Source organism: Hemitrygon akajei, chromosome 8 (assembly GCF_048418815.1).
Source record: "Hemitrygon akajei chromosome 8, sHemAka1.3, whole genome shotgun sequence".
In the NCBI taxonomy this organism is placed as follows: domain Eukaryota; kingdom Metazoa; phylum Chordata; class Chondrichthyes; order Myliobatiformes; family Dasyatidae; genus Hemitrygon; species Hemitrygon akajei.
In genome coordinates this window covers 42,293,472-42,311,127 of record NC_133131.1, presented here as the reverse complement: position 1 = coordinate 42,311,127, position 17,656 = coordinate 42,293,472, and the positions used below count along the sequence as shown (strand labels likewise).

General features: G+C 40.9%; 1 protein-coding gene across 3 annotated transcripts in view; it reads right to left on the bottom strand.

Moving 5' to 3' along the window:
• The window catches only part of lig3 (ligase III, DNA, ATP-dependent), a 67,274-nt gene that overhangs the window by 30,745 nt on the left and 18,873 nt on the right, over window positions 1-17,656 (bottom strand). For all 3 annotated transcript variants that reach the window (XM_073053688.1, XM_073053686.1, XM_073053685.1), the window contains exons 6-9: window positions 16,691-16,857; window positions 9,679-9,756; window positions 8,508-8,676; window positions 1,489-1,644 (exon numbers count right to left, since the gene is read on the bottom strand). In XM_073053688.1, the coding sequence (XP_072909789.1) occupies window positions 1,489-1,644; window positions 8,508-8,676; window positions 9,679-9,756; window positions 16,691-16,857 (570 nt within the window). The remainder of the gene's footprint in view (window positions 1-1,488; window positions 1,645-8,507; window positions 8,677-9,678; window positions 9,757-16,690; window positions 16,858-17,656) is intronic.

Genomic DNA, 17,656 nt, shown 5'->3' with positions numbered 1-17,656 from the left:
GTCTCCATACCCATGGTAAAATATACTTGCAAAACACTAGTTTGATTCCAGGGATTCCAGAGTTGTTAGAAATACAAGGAGGAAGAAAATCCTACAGGCATTGGAGTCCAAGAGGTTCTAGAAAAGTGGATGTCGTAGTCACTTTTTCAGCTGCAGTATATAGAGCAGATGGTATAATCTCAGAATTCTGGATTAGCCAACTAAACGCAGGATGTGAAGAATTTTTTTATTCTTTAGAATTCTCCATGGCTCCAACCCATCCCCACCAGAGAACTACTAGTTTTACAATGTAGTTAGTGACACGAAATAAAATTTTAGACATAAAAGGAATCAAAAGATTTGGTGGGGGGGGGGGGGGGGGGGGTGGTGAGGATAAAAATAAATTAGGTGTTAAAATAGACCAGATACAGAATCGGCCACAACTTTATCAAATGATTCAACAGGATCAACTGCCCTTATGATCTTCTGCTTCTTATTATAATGTTCTCATACTCCTATAAAAAAAATTGAGCAAAATAGCATGATAAACTAGAACAGATCTATATTCTATTAAGCTTAAAAATGGATGGTCACAATGAAATACACTGGAGCCCCAGAGTATCCCATATTGAAACACTGTTTACTTATTCTGTAAAATCCAGAATGTGCATTAAAATACCAGGACAGGGATGTAGTTAGATGTGAAGATGAAGATACCTCTCCCCAACTCCCCACGATGGCTGTGCATGAAGAGACTGCATTCAAGAATGAATGGATACTTGGATGTACCAGATAAATAGAGAATAAAATATAGAAAATATATCACAAGCAAGTGGTGTTGTAACTACTGAACGGCAGAGTAGACTTTACTGTCATATTGCTGCTTCTTGTTCCCGTCACGGTCTGTGAATAAAACTGAACTGCGAATAAATCTAGCAAAATATCATTTAATTGGCATTTTTATCCAAGGAGTCCATAGACTGGCTGGTAAGAGAAACCACCTGACTCTGGTTAACAGAAGGATTTGAAGTAGTTGGGTTGCTATCAAATAATGTAGATTAAATTACCAAATAACCTCCTGTGAAATTAAATTACTGATCAAAAATTGATTCCAGTTTGTTCTTTGAATCTTAAGCTTTTTAAGGTGCAACAGATACAAGTGTTGGAGAAAGAAGCACTAAGCACTCCTTGCAAATTACACGAGTCATGTGCGATACATCCCAGGAAGACAAGGTCAGATGGCATGAGTTTTCCTCTATTCCTCTTTTAATTGTAGAAGTATATGCAGAACTGTCTGAAGATTAAAGCCAAGAATGAATTACCATCTTCAGGAGAAGAATGCTAGTTTGAGATGGTGGAAAGCTGCACATTTTAAAATTCAAAGTTGTTATTTCTTAAATATACTAGCACATCCCATGTACTCCAGCACCACACTAGGACCAAGTAGGAAAAAATGTTTCATTAACAACTGATAAATTGAGAAACTGGAAAGCTGAAGCAGATACTCACTTTATGTGGTAACACTGGTTTCAGGCTTCTACTGTAATACTGGAAGGTGTCTCCATTCTTGTGTACTTGGACTCTCTCCCCATCATATTTGATCTCTGCATACATTCCATTTGGACATTTCTTCATAGCATATTCAATTGATTTACAGGCTTCAGCCTAAAGTCAGAAGACATTTTAGAAAATTTCTAAATAGATTTAAGATAGTTGTTTCAGTATTAAATATTTTTTCTCACTTTTATCACTTACAACCTTCTATCATGTTCTGCTCTGTATACATCAATAGCACATTTCTAAATATATTCAAACTTGTCAGGGGCTTGATTCATCTATTTGAAAGATGTCTGCAATTATTAAATTGCACAATATAGTTTCAAGGATGGCTGATTTATTGCAAGTCCAAGATAAAAATTTTCATTGTTTCCCCAATTTGAGCATTTCCATTTCATACTCTAAAACCATGTATTTTTTCCTCAACCTACTCATCAATCCCACTAATGATTACCATCACTTAGACCCTTAACAAGACAGATAATTATAAATACTGTCACCAGATTAAAAAATGAGTTAATTTGCTAGTTGTTCAGTTTGGATTTTGATGAGCTATATATTAGAAACTTTTTCAGCTCACAACTTCAATATGGAATGAATGCAGTAGGCCCATGAGGAAGGTCATGCTAGAAAATAGAACATCGTAGAGCATTTAGTTACATCTGCCAAACAATTTCTGAATGGCTATTGAACCCATGAACACTACCTCCACAGCTTTTTTATTTCCATTTCTGCACTAATTTGATTTACCTATTTAATATATACTTACTGTAATTCAGTTTTTTCTCTATAATACAAAGTCAACAAATTTCATGACGTATGCTGATGATATTAAACTGATTCTGATTCAAGATGCAAAAAGGCTGCTCTGGATGGGCCCGATATTACTCCCAAGATTGGCTGTGTGTTGTACAATCTAACTATTGCAAATGACTAAGTTTTGCCACATTTCACTACAAGGCTGGTAAGAGATGCATGAATGAAGGAAGCTATGACACAAGTAGCCTTTTCCCTACGTCCCCCCCCCCCCAACCCTCCACCCTTAAGGATCTGAGATCACATTAGATGTAAACAATATAGCATAATCCCAGCTACTTTTCTCCATTTCCCATGGTCCTTACTTCCTCTTTGGTGCACATCACCACATCAACCTTCCCTGTCAAACACATAGATAAGTCAACAGAAAATCATTTCAATTCAAATCTGTCATCATCTGTCTACTAGCACTGTCATGTCCATTGATGCTTGTTAACACAGTTGTACGGAAGATGGTGTATAGCATAAGAACTAGGAGCAGGAGTAGGCAATCTGGCATGTCGAGTCTGCTCTGCCATTCAATAAGATCACGGCTGATCTGGCCATGGACTCGTCTCTACCTACTTGCCATATCCCTTAATTCCTCTATTATGCAAAAATCTATTCAAGTTTGTCTTAAACATATTTACTGAGGTAGCCTCCACTGCTTCATTGAGCAGAGAATTTCACCCTCTGAGAAAAGCAGTTCCTCCTTATCTCCATCCCAAATCTACTCCCCCAAATCGAGGCTATGTCCCCTAGTTCTAGTCTCACCTACTACTGGAAACAGCTTTACTGCCTCTCTTATCTATTCCTTCCATAATTTTATATGTTTCTGTAAGATCTCCTCTCATTCTTCTGAATTCCAGCGAGTACAGTCCCAGGCGACTCAATGTCTCCTTATAGTCTAAACCGCTCATCTCTGGAATCAATCTGGTGAACCTACTCTGCACCACCTCCAAAGCCAGGGGGAATACAGGAGGAAAGAATGCAAGAGAAAAGGAATTAGAGCATAATACAATAACTTCAAAAGATTTAGCTTTAATTGTTCATTACTGGTCAGAATTTGGGAGTTATGGTATGCAGGTCTTGTGACAAAGCCAAAGAAATAAGGTAAAGCTTGAGCATTTAAAGATCACATATTCATTTATAAAGATTTCTGGTACATGGATGATGACGAGTGCAATGAATTAGGCAACAGAGAATTCAAGTGACGTTCAAGGGTGCAACATTTAACTTCTTGACCTGTCTGAGCTTACATTAAATAGAACTATGTCCTGCACTAGACACAGTATGCTGGAAGAACTTAGCAGGCCGGGCAGCATCTATGGAAAAAAAGTACAGCCGACGATTTAGGCCAAGACCTTTCCGCAGGACTGGAGAGAAAAAAGACCAGTAGATTTAAAAGGTGGGGGGAAAGGGAAGAGAGAAACACAAGGTGATAGGTGAAACCTGGAGGGGGAGGGATGAAGCAAGGAGGTGGGAAGTTGATTGGTGAAAGAGATACAGGAGAAGGAGAAGGCTGGTGAAGGAGGGAATCTGATAGGAGGGGACAGAAGGCCATGGAAGAAAGAAAAGGGGGGAGGAGCACCAGAGAGAGGCGATGGGCAGGCAAGGAGATAAGGTGAGCGAGGAAAAAGGGGATGGAGAATGGTGAAATGGGGGGCATTACTGGAAGTTTGAGAAATCTTGGAGATTACCCAGACTGAATATAAGGTGTTGTTCCTTCGGTCTGAGTGTGGCCTCATTGGGACAGTGAAGGAGGCCATGGATGGATATCAGAATGGGAGTGGGAAGTGGAATTAAAATGGACGGCCACTGGGAGATCCCGCTTCTTCTGGCGGACAGAGTGTAGGTGCTCAGCGAAGCGGTCTCCCAATCTACAATAGGTCTCACCGACATACAGGAGGCCACACCAGGAGCACCAGACACAGTATATGACCCCAACAGACTCATAGGTGAAGTGCCACGTCACTTGGAAGGACTGCTAAGGGTCTTGAATGGTGGTGTAGGGGCAGGTGTAGCAAATGTTCCATTTGCAAAGATAAGCTCCAGGAGGGAGATTAGTGGGGAGGGACAAACGGACAAGGGAGTTGCGTACAGAGCGATCCCTGCGGAAACCAGGAAGTGGCAGGTAAGGGAAAGATCTGCTTGGTGGTGGGATCCCGTTGAAGACGGCATAAGTTCCAGAGAATTATGTGCTGTATGCGGAGGCTGGTGGGGTGGTAGGTGAGGATAAAAATAACCCTATACCTGGTAGGGTGGCAGGAGAATGGGGTGAGAGCAGAGGTGTGTAAAAGGGAAGAGACGCAGTTGAAGGCAGCGTTAAAGGAAGCCCCTTTCTTTGAAAAAGGAAGACATCTTCATTCTGGAATGAAAAGCCTCATCCTGAGATCAGATGTGGCAGAGGAGGAGGAATTGAGAAAAGAGGATGGCATTTTTAGAAGTAACAGGCTGGGAAGAGGCATAGTCCAGGTCGCTGTGAGAGTCCATGAATCATTCCTGTACTACATCCATTTTCTCAAAGCAACTCCTGTAGTAATTGATCAACGTAGGTGCTTTTTGAGCAAAACTTGTTTCTTCCCACACTGCTGATACAGGATGCCTCAGATATTTTCACCTGATAATCTTCAGCAGGTACAACATCTGTATAAAGGAAAAGTTAACTACAATGAAGGCTCTTGAAACAGAAAACTGTTTCTCTCTACATGGATATTGCCTGGCCCTACTTTTTCCTATATTTTATTTCACCTTTCTAGTCCCTGCAGTGTTTTCTAATTTTCATTTTCAGCTCTGTGTTCAGCCATTCTTCAATTCATTCACACTTACTTAGTTTTCAAAATATCTACTTTAAAAGCTAAAAGCTATTATAAATAATGCTAACTACTGACACAGCAGATTTTGTTAATGTATAGCCAAATGTAGCTCCATGCAAAAATAATATATTACAGTAAACTACAAACTTGATAACTAATTACATATCATATTCCAAGGCTACTTTGACAAAAACTTCCAAAATATTTTAATGTGACAACAGAAATTGGATTGAGCTTGTTGGAAAACAACACAAGTAGGCTTCAAATCCCATTGACCAGGTAGGAAGCAAAACTAATGATCCCACTTGCAAAGTGCAGCATTGGATTCCATTGTGACATAACCACTAATGGTCACTGTGTGGCTGAATGAATTACATGCCCATTGTCAGCCAGTTAACAAAATGACACATGGAAAAAAGTTAATACAAGGCCAGAACAGATCACTACTGATCATCTGTGCCCAGGCCTTTCACCAAATAATTGCCTAAAGAAGATGAACCATTTAAAGAAAGAAGTGCATCTTCCTCATCATAAGCTAAGCAAGGAGAAATTGTGATAATTAGTAATTATAGTTTATGAAGCTTGGTCCTAATGTCTCAAAACACAATCTTGGCCGTTCTGGAGCAATAGCAATGCACATGAAATCTACAAATCATTTTCCAATCTGGGCCGTCTACTGGGTCAGTGTGGGTGGAAGTCAGAAGCAGGATGGAAATAATCACTTTATTGGGGCTGATCTGTCAAGCACCCCCCCCCCCCCACCCCAAACAGTGGCAGAAGCATTGAGGCACAGATCAGAAGGCAGATTTCAGAAAGGTGCAAACAAAATAACAGGTTTGTTGTCATGGGCAGCTTCAGCTTTACTAATATTGATTGGTACCTCCATAGTCCAAAAGGTTTTGATGAGGCAGAATTTGTTAGGTACATCCATGAAGAACTCCTGACACAGTATGTGGACAAGCTGACTGGAGCTAGTTCTAGGCAACAAACCTGGTCAGGTAACAGATCTCTCACTGGGTTAACATTTTGGAGAAAATAGCCACAACTTCCTGACCTTTTCCATAGCCTTGGTCGAGAATAGGAGCAGATGCTATGGGGAAGTACTTAATTGGGAGGAGGACAAGCAATGATGCTATTGGGCAGGAACCTGGGATCATACGTTAGGAACAAATGTACTCAGGGATATGCACAGTGGAAATGTGGTGGTTCTTTACGGAGCACTTGTGGGCAGCTCTGGATAGGTTTGTCCCACTGAGGCAGGGAAAGAATGGTAAGAGTGAAGACAAGGGATATGGAACATCGAGTCAAGAGGCAGAAAGTAGGAAACTTAAGGAATGGTTCTTGAGAATTATAAGGTAGCCAAGAAGGAGCTTAAGAATGTACTTAGGAAAGTTAGGACATGAAAAGAACTTGGTGAGTAGTATTAAGGAAACCCCCCAGGGTGCTCTTCATATACATGAGGAACAGGGGAATAACTATAGTGAGGGTAGGATCAATCAGGGATAAAAGAGGAAAAATGCCTGGAGTCAGAAAAGGTAAGCTTCTTAATGAATACTTTGCTTCAGTATTCACTAGAGCAAGGGACCTTGGCCACTGTGACATCGACATAGAACAGGCCAATATGTTAGAACATGTCAATGTTAAGAAATAGGATATGCTGCTTTTGAAAAGCATTAGAGTAACTAAGTCCCTGGGGCCAGACAGAATATAATCCAGACTTTTAAGGAAAGCAAGGGAAGAAATTGCTGCACCTTTGATGATGATCATTGTATCCTCACTGGCCACAGAGGTAGTACCAGAAGATTGGAGGGTGGCAAATATTATTCCTTTGTTCAAGAAAGTTAATAGGGATAATCCTGGGAATTATAGGCCCATGAGACTTACATCAGTGGTGGTCAAACAATTAGGAAGGATTTTAAGATACAGTACTTATGAGCATTTTGATTAGGGATAGTCAACATGGTTTTGTGAGGGGCAGGTCATGCCCCCAAGTCGGATTGAATTCTTCAAGAAAGTGACTAAACAAACTGATGAAAGTAGAGCACAGTAGAGTGGATGTAGTGCATATGGATTTTAGTAAGGCGTTCAACAAGGTTCCTCGTGGTAGGCTAACTCAGAAAGTCAGAAGGCATAAGATCTAGGGAAACTTAGCGACATGGATTCAAAATCAGCTTGCCCACAGAAGGCAGAGGGTGATAGTAGATGGATCATATTCTGCCTGGAGGTCGGTAGCCACTGGCGATCCGCAGCAATCTGTTAAAGAGCATGTGCTCTTTGTGATTTTTATAAATGACTTGAATGAGAAAGTGGAAATGGAAGGTTGGTGGTGGAGTGTATAATATAGAAAGTTATCATAGGTTAAAAATGGACATTGACAGGATGCAGAGTTGGGGTGAGAAGTGGCAGATGGAGTTCAACCTGTAAAAATGTGAAGTGATACACAGAGTATAGGGTTAGTGGCAGGATTATTAGCACTCTGGAGGTACAGAGGGATCTTGGGGTCCATATCCAAAGATCTCTCGAAGTTGGTAGAGTCGTTAAGAGTGTATATTGCCCTTCATTAGCTAGGGATTGAGGTCAAAAGCCTCAAGGTAACTTTGCAGCTGTATAAAACTCTGATTAGACCACACTGAGTACTATGTTCTGTACTGGCCGCCTCACAATAGAAAGGCTGTGGAAGCTATAAAGAGGGTGCTAACTAGATTTACCAGGATGCTGCCTGGATTTGAGAGCATGTCTTATGAAGTAAGGTTGAGCGAGCTAGGGCTTTACTCTTTGGAATGAAGGAGGATACAAGGTAACTTGATAGAGAGGTACAAAATGTTAAGTGGCATAGATAGAGTGGGCAGCCATAACCTTTTTCCCCAGGGCAGAAACAGCTAATATGAGAGGGCATAACTTTAAGGTGATTGGGACATAAGTATAGGAGGTATTCAGAGGCATTTTTAATTATAAAAAGAGAGGGAAGTGCATAGAATATGCAGTTGGGGTGGTAGAGATGGATATAATAGAGACATTTAAGAGAATCTTGATTAGGCACATGGATGAAAGAAGAGTGGAGGGCTAAGCAGAAGGGAATTATTAGATTGATCTTGGAGTGGGTTAAAAGGTCAGCTCAACATTGTGGGCTGAAGAGCCTGTAGCGTGCTGTACTGTACTGTACCATTCCATGTTCTGAAACTACCTTTAAATGAAGTGCTTTGGTTCTCATAAGGATAAATGCCCATCTCTACTATTCAACTTTGACAATAAACCTTAGGCTGTCGAGCCCAGGTGCCATGTCTCTTCCCTGTCAGTCAAGCTGGGAACCATTCTCTCTTAAACGATATGACAATGTTAAATCCAAAGGTTATTCCTTACCAGCATTGGCTGTATTGGGGTTAAAAGAGTGGCCTTAACGCAAAGTGTTTTCTTCATTCCTGGTATCCGCTCAGACTCTTGTTGATTCTGCAGAACACGGTCAACCACGTCTTGCAAATTACGGGAAGCTTTGAATGCATCATAAGCATTAGGATCTAGAGCATCCAACCTGGATAAATCAAAATTGGACTTTCAACATGATTTAGCAATTGAAATGATTAGCATATCTGATGCACTAGATTAATGTAGCTTATACCAAACTACCAGCAACTTGAGCACTCAGCACACCTGGAGGATCCAAAAATAACGACTGGGAAGTTAGTACAAAAATTAGATAATCATTCAAGTTTTGAAATGAGCATGAACCAGTATATTCAAATTTTGCTCAGCTGACTCCTCGCATTAAAGTTTATTATTCTCTGATGTGTAAAAAGAATGAAAAAAATGTAAATTCTGTTAGAGGTACTGTTATGAAATTGCATCTCATAGAATAGCATGCTGTTGCATTCAGCACATTGAAAGCAACTGAAAAAATCCACACAGACACCAGGATCACCTTTGGCAGTGATGATGGGGGGGGGGAGGGGTTCTGTAATGGAGTTATTGCAGCTGGCAGAATGTGCCTACTAATGAGTCAAGTATATAGAAAGTTAAAGAGTCTATTAGAATAGCCACAAAAATAGGAAAGGGAAATGTAAAATATTTTTTCCATTGTCTGAATTACCAGATCCTGGTACTTGGGTGGCAGGGTAGAGATTAGTCTCTACCAAAGGGGGTCAAGATTCTCCTTCCCTCTGTTAGCCTGCAGGTCACCCTTGGGCAATGTGTAGCACCAGCTTAGAATCCCCGCTCCCCCACCCCGGATCAGGTTCACATGAAGCCATGGGAGTAGGTGATGGATGGTCATATAAGCAGCTGCTGCACATCACAAGTCCAATCTCTGAAGAATATTAAAAATGGCTGGGGTCACCCACCTTCTAAAGACACTGCCTAGAAGGAGGCAATGGCAAACCACTTCTGTAGAAAAACCTGCCAAGAATTATTATGGTCATGGAAAGACAATGATCGCCTACATCATACAACCAGTGAACAAAACTACCAGAATCGTCAGGATAAAGGGAAAGGTATATCAGAGTGTTCAAATTTGCAATGATAGGATCATCTCACTTACACATGCTTTGCACCAGAATTCATCCGTAGGTCATGTTTAATCAGCCTGATAATGCATTTCAAGTCATTAGCCGTGCATCTGCAAAACACAAAAGACCACACTCAAGATAAATTTGATTATCATTTTGCCAGAATGCATTCAAATTACTACACAGTTGTAAAATTCAGGCACTGCAGAGTAAAAGACTTATTGAATGCAATTCAAAAGCAAAAAGCGTGCAGGAAGGTCAGAGAATAGTTGATACACTTTAGTGACAAGGGATTAATAATAACAAAATTAATTAGCAGAATTTTTTGGGATTGGTTGCCATTGTACAATTATTTTCAAATGCAGAAGCTACAGTACAATGAACTACATGAACTGGTGATACAAAAGATAGACCAGAAAGCAAGTAGTAAGGAGAATACAAGTTAAAACAGGTTTAAAACAGTGGTCAAAAAACTGGCAGATATAGTATAATGTGGAGACATGCCATACTCAGTATTTTTGTGTGAATAACAGAAAAAGATTCTTTTTTAAATAGTGATGATAATTAATAATTAAAAGCTAGGTTTTCAAGGAACAAAGCTAGTTTGTGGATTGAGCAAGTAATTGGGAAGGCAAATGGATTATTATTCTTTTGCAAGACAGATGGAGTGAAGAAATTCTGCTGCAGGCTGTGGTTTTCTTCATTGAAACAGAATCATACAGCACAGTAAGTTCCCCCTCACAGGAGACCTTGCCCACGCCCAGGATTACGGCTGCACAGGTGGAAGGTCAACTGAGGAAGATCTGTACCAGCAAGGCGGCTGGACCGGATGGAGTATCCCCACGATTACTGAGGGCCTGTGCGACTGAGCTGGGAGAACCACTACAGCGCATCTTCAACATGAGCCTGGAGCAGAGAAGAGTACCCAGACAGTGGAAAACATCCTGTATTGTCCCGGTACCGAAGAAACCACAACCAAAGGAGTTGAATGACTTCAGACCTGTTGCCTTGACGTCGCACGTGATGAAGACCATGGAGCGGCTGATAATACAGAATCTGAGGCCACAAACCAGGCACGCCCGGGATCCTCTTCAGTTTGCGTATAAGGAGAAGGTGGGAGTGGAGGATGCTATCACGTATTTGCTGCACAAATCCCTCTCTCACCTGGATGGGGTCAGTGGTGCTGTGAGGATTACATTCCTGGACTTCTCTAGTGCCTTTAACACCATCCAGCCCAAGATCTTAAGGCACAAACTAACGGAGATGGGAGTAGTGGATTGGATTGGATAGTGGACTACTTGACAGATAGACCTCAGTATGTGCGGTTGGGAGACTGTAGGTCTGACACGGTGGTCAGCAGCACAGGAGCGCTGCAGGGGACCGTGCTCTCTCCGGTCCTGTTCACTCTGTACACATCAGACTTCCAATATAACTCGGAGTCCTGCCATGTGCAGAAGTTCGCTGATGACACGGCCATAGTGGGGTGTGTCAGGAATGGACAGGAGGAAGAGTATAGGAAACTGATACAGGACTTTGTGATATGGTGCAACTCAAACTACCTGCATCTCAATATCACCAAGACCAAGGAGATGGTGGTGGACTTTAGGAGATCTAGGCCTCATATGGAGCCAGTGATCATTAATGGAGAATGTGTGGAGCAGGTTAAGACCTACAAGTATCTGGGAGTACAGTTAGACGAGAAGCTAGACTGGACTGCCAACACAGATGCCTTGTGCAGGAAGGCACAGAGTCGACTGTACTTCCTTAGAAGGTTGGCGTCATTCAATGTTTGTAGTGAGATGCTGAAGATGTTCTATAGGTCAGTTGTGGAGAGCGCCCTCTTCTTTGTGGTGGCATGTTGGGGAGGCAGCATTAAGAAGAGGGACGCCTCACGTCTTAATAAGCTGGTAAGGAAGGTGGACTCTGTTGTGGGCAAAGTACTGGAGAGTATAACATCGGTAGCAGAGCGAAGGGTGCTGAGTAGGCTACGGTCAATTATGGAAAACCCTGAACATCCTCTACATAGCACCATCCAGAGACAGAGAAGCAGTTTCAGCGACAGGTTGCTATCGATGCAATGCTCCTCAGACAGGATGAAGAGATCAATACTCCCCAATGCCATTCGGCTTTACAATTCAACCGCCAGGAGTAAGATATGTTAAAGTGCCGGGGTTAGGACTCAATGTAGTTAAGTAAACTACTTAAGAACTTTTTAAAAGCTATTATTAATGCTTTTTGAGAGGGTGATTTTAGATGCATATCATATTTTTACTGAGTTAAGTATTGTATGTAATTAGTTTTGCTACAATAAGTGTATGGGACATTGGAAAAAATGTTGAATTTCCCCATGGGGATGAATAAAGTATCTATCTATCTATCTATCCAAATATTGTATCTGCCTTCACCTCCTCCTCTGGCAGCTCAATACAGATATTCACCACCCTATGAGGGAAAAAACTTACCCTTCAGAACTCCTTTAAGTTTCTTCCCCTCTTACCTTAAATCTGTGCACTCTAGTTGTAGATTCCCCTGACTGGAAAAAAAGATTCTGATTACCTATGCTGGTCATAAGTTTCATAAACCTCTATAAAGAGGTCACTCCTCAGCTTCTTATATCCCAGCAAGAATGGACACAGCCTCTCCAGTCCCTTCTTATAGTAAAGTGCTCCATTCCTGGCAATATCCTGGTGAATCTCTTCTACACTCTCTCACTGCTAACATGTCCTTCCTGTGGTGTGACGACCAGAAATGTGCACAATACCCCAAATGACATCTGACCAATAAACTATTTAAAAAGACACATACTTGGCATTGAAGTGCATAGGACAGACTTAGCAGGCATGGAGGAGTTATCCCATGAATTGAATGGAGCCATGCTCTCTCAGATGTGAGAGGAATGAATGGGAATCTAAGACACTTGAAATCCTGAGAGGGCTTGACAGGGTAAATACTAGGAACATTTTTCAAGGCTCTTTCAACAGGGTGGGGGGGGGGGGGGGAAGAGGTCACAACCTTAAGATAAAGGCGGATCACTAAGAGGTCTGGTGATACATTTATTATCAAAGTATGTATACATATATACCACATACAACTTTGAGATTTGCCTTCTTAGAGGCAGCCATAAGATAAAGAAACACAATAGAACCCACAAAAAAAATTCAACCAAGATTGTCAAACATCCAATGTGTGAGGGAGAAGAACATATCATGCAAATAATGAAAAAGTAAACAAATAATACACTGATCATGAACTGCAAAGTCCACCAAATGAGTCCACAGCCACAGAGCCAGTTCAGCACTGTAGCCGGTCCAGCAGCCCGACTGCTGCAGCCACAGCCATAGAGCCAGTTCAGCACTGAGGTGAGTAAAGCATCTCGAAGTAGTGAGCTCAATACTGGCTCATCCTTTGCCCTCAATGCTTTGATATTTTTAATCTGGCTCAATGCTTAAATTCGGCTAAACATCAATTCATTTTACACTCTTGGGCACTGCTGCTTCGACCCGTTCCAATCAGTCCAATCCCAAATCCGCTCCAGCCACAGCTGCCGTGGCCGTACCTCCATTCTCGAGAATCTAGCTCGCTGAATCCTTCATACCACAAAATGCCAGGTTGTACAGACAGTTCAAAAGCACAACTACCCAAAGGAAAATACAAGCTGCAGATTACAGTGATCGTAGTTCAGAAAAAATGTAATTATAGTAAAGATGATCTGGGACTCAGGTCAGCTGGCACTTACAAGATCCCCAGTGAATGATGGAAATCCACATCAAGGAGCACAGGAGGTGTATCCATTTGGGTTACCTGGAGAAATTGATGGTAGCAGAACACTACAATCGCAGTGGCCGTAGGATTGACTTCGGCACAAAACTGCTATGCCGTGCCAATGGCTTTTGGGACTGCGTGGTAAAGGAAGCCATTAAAATAAAACTAGAGGAAAAGAATTTTAACAAAGACAAAGGTCTTGCTCTAAGAACAGGATTCAGATTCAGTTTATTGTCATTTATAAACCACAAGTACAATGCAGTTAAAAAATGAGACAACGTTCCCTGGAATGATATCACGAAAAAGCACAAAACAGACCACACAAAAAAAACCACATAACCTTTGGTAATCCCCAATCCAGAGTCCGGAGAGGCTGCTGCGTATTGATATCGCGCTACTGTCTTAGCACGTTCCCGGGAAAGGAACTGCAAACCCAACAGACAAACCTAAAGCTACAAGACCTACACAAAACCACATAGTTACATATAATTATAGTTAACATATAGTTTCAACAGTGCAGACAATACCATAATTGATAAAAGACTAACTGACAAAGACCACATAATTATAACACATAGTTTCAACAGTGCAAAGCAATACCGTAATCTGATAAAGAGCAGTCCATGGCACGGTTTAAAAGAAAGTCTCAAAGTCCCGACAGCCTATCATCTCATGCAGACAGTAGAAGGAAGAAAAACTCTTCCTGCCATGAACTTCCAGCTCTGCAGCTTGCCGATACAGCACTTTGGGAGCTCCGACCACAGCCAACTCCGAGTCCGTCCGAAAACTTCGAGCCTCCGACACCGAGCACCATCTCTGCCGAGTGCTTCGATTGCAAACAAAGTGGGAAAGTAGAAATCTGACTGGACGAGGACTAACCAATCTGGAGGGACAGTCTACTGGGGGGGCAGGGTATAAATACCACTAGTCTAGATAAGCCCAGGCTTCATCCCTGAAGAAGATGGCAGAGTTAGTAATCGAAATGTCGGTTATAATCAATACCTGTACCCGGCTGGAAGTCATATATGCCGGGAAAGGACTAGATCCTGACTGAACAACCTTAAGAACAGGATTTACTTCAATTTGTTAAAGTCATCAAGGTTTTGTGTGGGCACCTTCAATTTGAGGAGGTGACAAAGATGATTGACAAGGGTAGGGCAATGGATTTTGGTAAACCATTTGACAAGGTCCCTCCATGGTAGGCTGGTCCTGAAGATCATGTCACATGGCATCCACAGCGAGTTGGCAAATTAGAGCCACGTTCAACTTGGTCACAGAAGACAAAGGGTCAAGGTGGAGGGGTGATTTTGTGACTGGAGGTCTGTGATCAGCAGTGCCTCACAATGATCAGTGCTGAGACCTCTGCTGTGGATCTATGATTTTCTTGAAAATGTGGTTGATCTAGTTAGCAAGTTTCCAGATGACAAAAATCAGTGGAATGGCAGATAAGTGAATTAGATTGTCAAAAAATACCGGAAGATATAATTAGCTGGAAATGTGGAAAGAAAAATGTGGCAGGTGGAGTTTCTTTTAGACAAGTGAGAGATCAAATGCAAAAGTGTACGATAAATGGGAAGGCCCTTAGGAGCACAGACATACAGATAGACCACAAGTGCAAGTCCACAGCTCCCTGAAAGTGGCAACACATGTGAATATGATGGTAAAGATGGCACACAGCATGCTTGCCTTCATTAATTGGGGAATTAAGTATAATAGCTGGAAAGATACATTACAGCTGTATAAATCCTTAGCTGGGCAATATTTGAAGTATTGTGTGCAATTCTGGTTGCCACACTATATGTGAACCTTTTCTAAAGCCTCCATGACAACGTTGCCTGCATTGGAGAGTATTAGCTGCTGAGAGGGTGAACAAAATTGGCTTTCTTTGGAGAGCAGAAGGCTAAGAAGCATAAATGGTCAGCATCTTTTTCCCCCACGGGTAGAAAAATCAAATACGACAGAGAGCAGGTTTAAGGTGAGATGGTGAGAGGAAAAAGTTTAAAGAAAATGTATGAAACAAGTTTTAAGTGCCTATAATGTGCAGTTGGGGAGATAAGTGATAGAAATGGATACAACAGCAAATTTAAGAGGCATTTAGAGAGATACATAACCAAACAGAGATTCCAGGGATATAGACCATGTTCAGGTAGATCAAATTAATTTGACATCACAGTGTGCACAAATATGGTGGGCAGAAGGGCTAAAAGATTAGGTGTTTTAATCAAAATTTAAGAAATTTAATAGAATATTCCCAACAAATGTGTAGCACCTTTCCTTCAACAAATCTGCTTGCCCATTAATTGAGAATGAGGTCTGATACTCCTAGCTCTCAATATGTGAGAAAGATCTTGAGGATGAATATTCAGATTCAAACCTTGAGAGCAAGTTTATTTATTCATTCTGGGTCTTTAGTAAGAGTCATTTGGACATTAATACTTGTCAAAGTAGTATCAAAGCATCAACTTGAAAAGGTAAATCAAAAATGCAGAAGCAGAAATATTTAGGTTAAGGCAAGCAGAAAAGACTCAAAAATCCAAATAATCTTCCCTGCCACAGAACTAATATGCAAAAATGCTAAACTTTCACAAAACATGCAAACTAGATACTATGCTTACATACAGGCATCAGTTTAAGCACAAATCAATTTACAAACAAGGATGCCCCCACAAGATTAATTTCAAATACATAATTACAGTTATTGTACATCCACACTTCAGATCAGTACGTATTTCCTAATCTTTTAATACCATTATGGGTTATAACATTAAATCTTAATGCTTCAGCCCAGAATGGCTTCATTCTGAGAAACCAGCAAACACATGTCAGTTAGATATCTTTGTGACCAGCTATTGCTGCAGTCATATGTGAGGGGACTATAAAAAAGTAGTACGGTTCAATAAAATCCTCTTCACAGGTTTTTGAATCACAGTGAAATAAAGGCCACAACAGCAAATGCTGTGTACATGAAGCCTTCCTCACAGTCATCACCACTAAAATTAGTGAAAGAAGTCACTACAGACGAAAGGACAGAACAAATTTAACATTATACCCAGCAAAGACACCTACCTGAAATTCAGTTTACTTTAAACCAGGAAAAATATTGATTGTGCATTTCAGCAACCTTAGGGTCTTTCATCCAGGTAAATGTCACCATTCTGTTTCACGTATGACTGCCAATACAGAGGAGGTTGAGAGACTTATGCAGATCTGTGGTTGAAAGCCATTAGCATCCTTCTTTCTAAATAAGGTTAGTAGGCATTGCAGAAAACCTGAGGGACTTACTTCGAAGCAATATCCTGCAGCTCCTTCAGTTGATCTTCTTCCCTGGTCATTTTAGAAAGCTGGGTGAGAGCTGCGTCAACATCTTGAATTGTCATGACACTCTTATGTGCAGGGGGGAAGCTTTTACTCTGTTCAAAAAAGATGCGCACTGTCTCAGACACATCACCCTGGAGTAAAAATAAAATACATGCACGTTTATAAGCCTTGATGTACAAAACACTTTACAATCAGACATTTTAAATCTAATACTGCTGTATTACAGAAATTATTGTAGCAAATCATGCATAGCAAGGTCCTAAAAACAAGTAATCAGATAATTTGTTTACTGATAATGCGCGAGGGATAAACGTTGGACATGTCAGAACAGAATTTAGCTGCTCAAGATAGAACCAAGGGATTTTATTTTTTAAAATTATGGGTCTGCTCAAGGCAGAAAGACCACTAGTTTAATTTCTCATAATGAAGATAGCAGTAACTACTCAGCGCTCTACGTTTTACTGAGGTGGCCATCCCAGATTCCACAAGCCCCCAAAGTCAAATTTAAATCCATAATCTTCTGATAGATACTTGCTCACCAATTAACGATACTCAGAGTTCAAACAAGCTCAAACAATTAAAAGAATTAAAATCCAAAACAAAAGTTTTGGGACAGACTGGGAGTAAGGTCAAGTGCATAATAAGTCATTCAGTTGTTCCAACCAAAGTGATCCATGGTGTTGAGGCATTACCAACAATGCAAATTATGTCTGAAATGCCTCCTGGAGGATCAAAAGGAAAATGTCACGGTTTTTTAACAATGGTATTTATTGGCATAAATCTACTCAATATAAAAGTAATTGTTTGGTTTAAGCATTCAGTTTTGAAAAGGTTTATTGCTACAAAAATATTTTATTGAGTAAGGGCTGGAAATAACTTACACTATCTTCCCATTCTCCCAAATGTTTAAATATTCTTTTTAACCAAAAT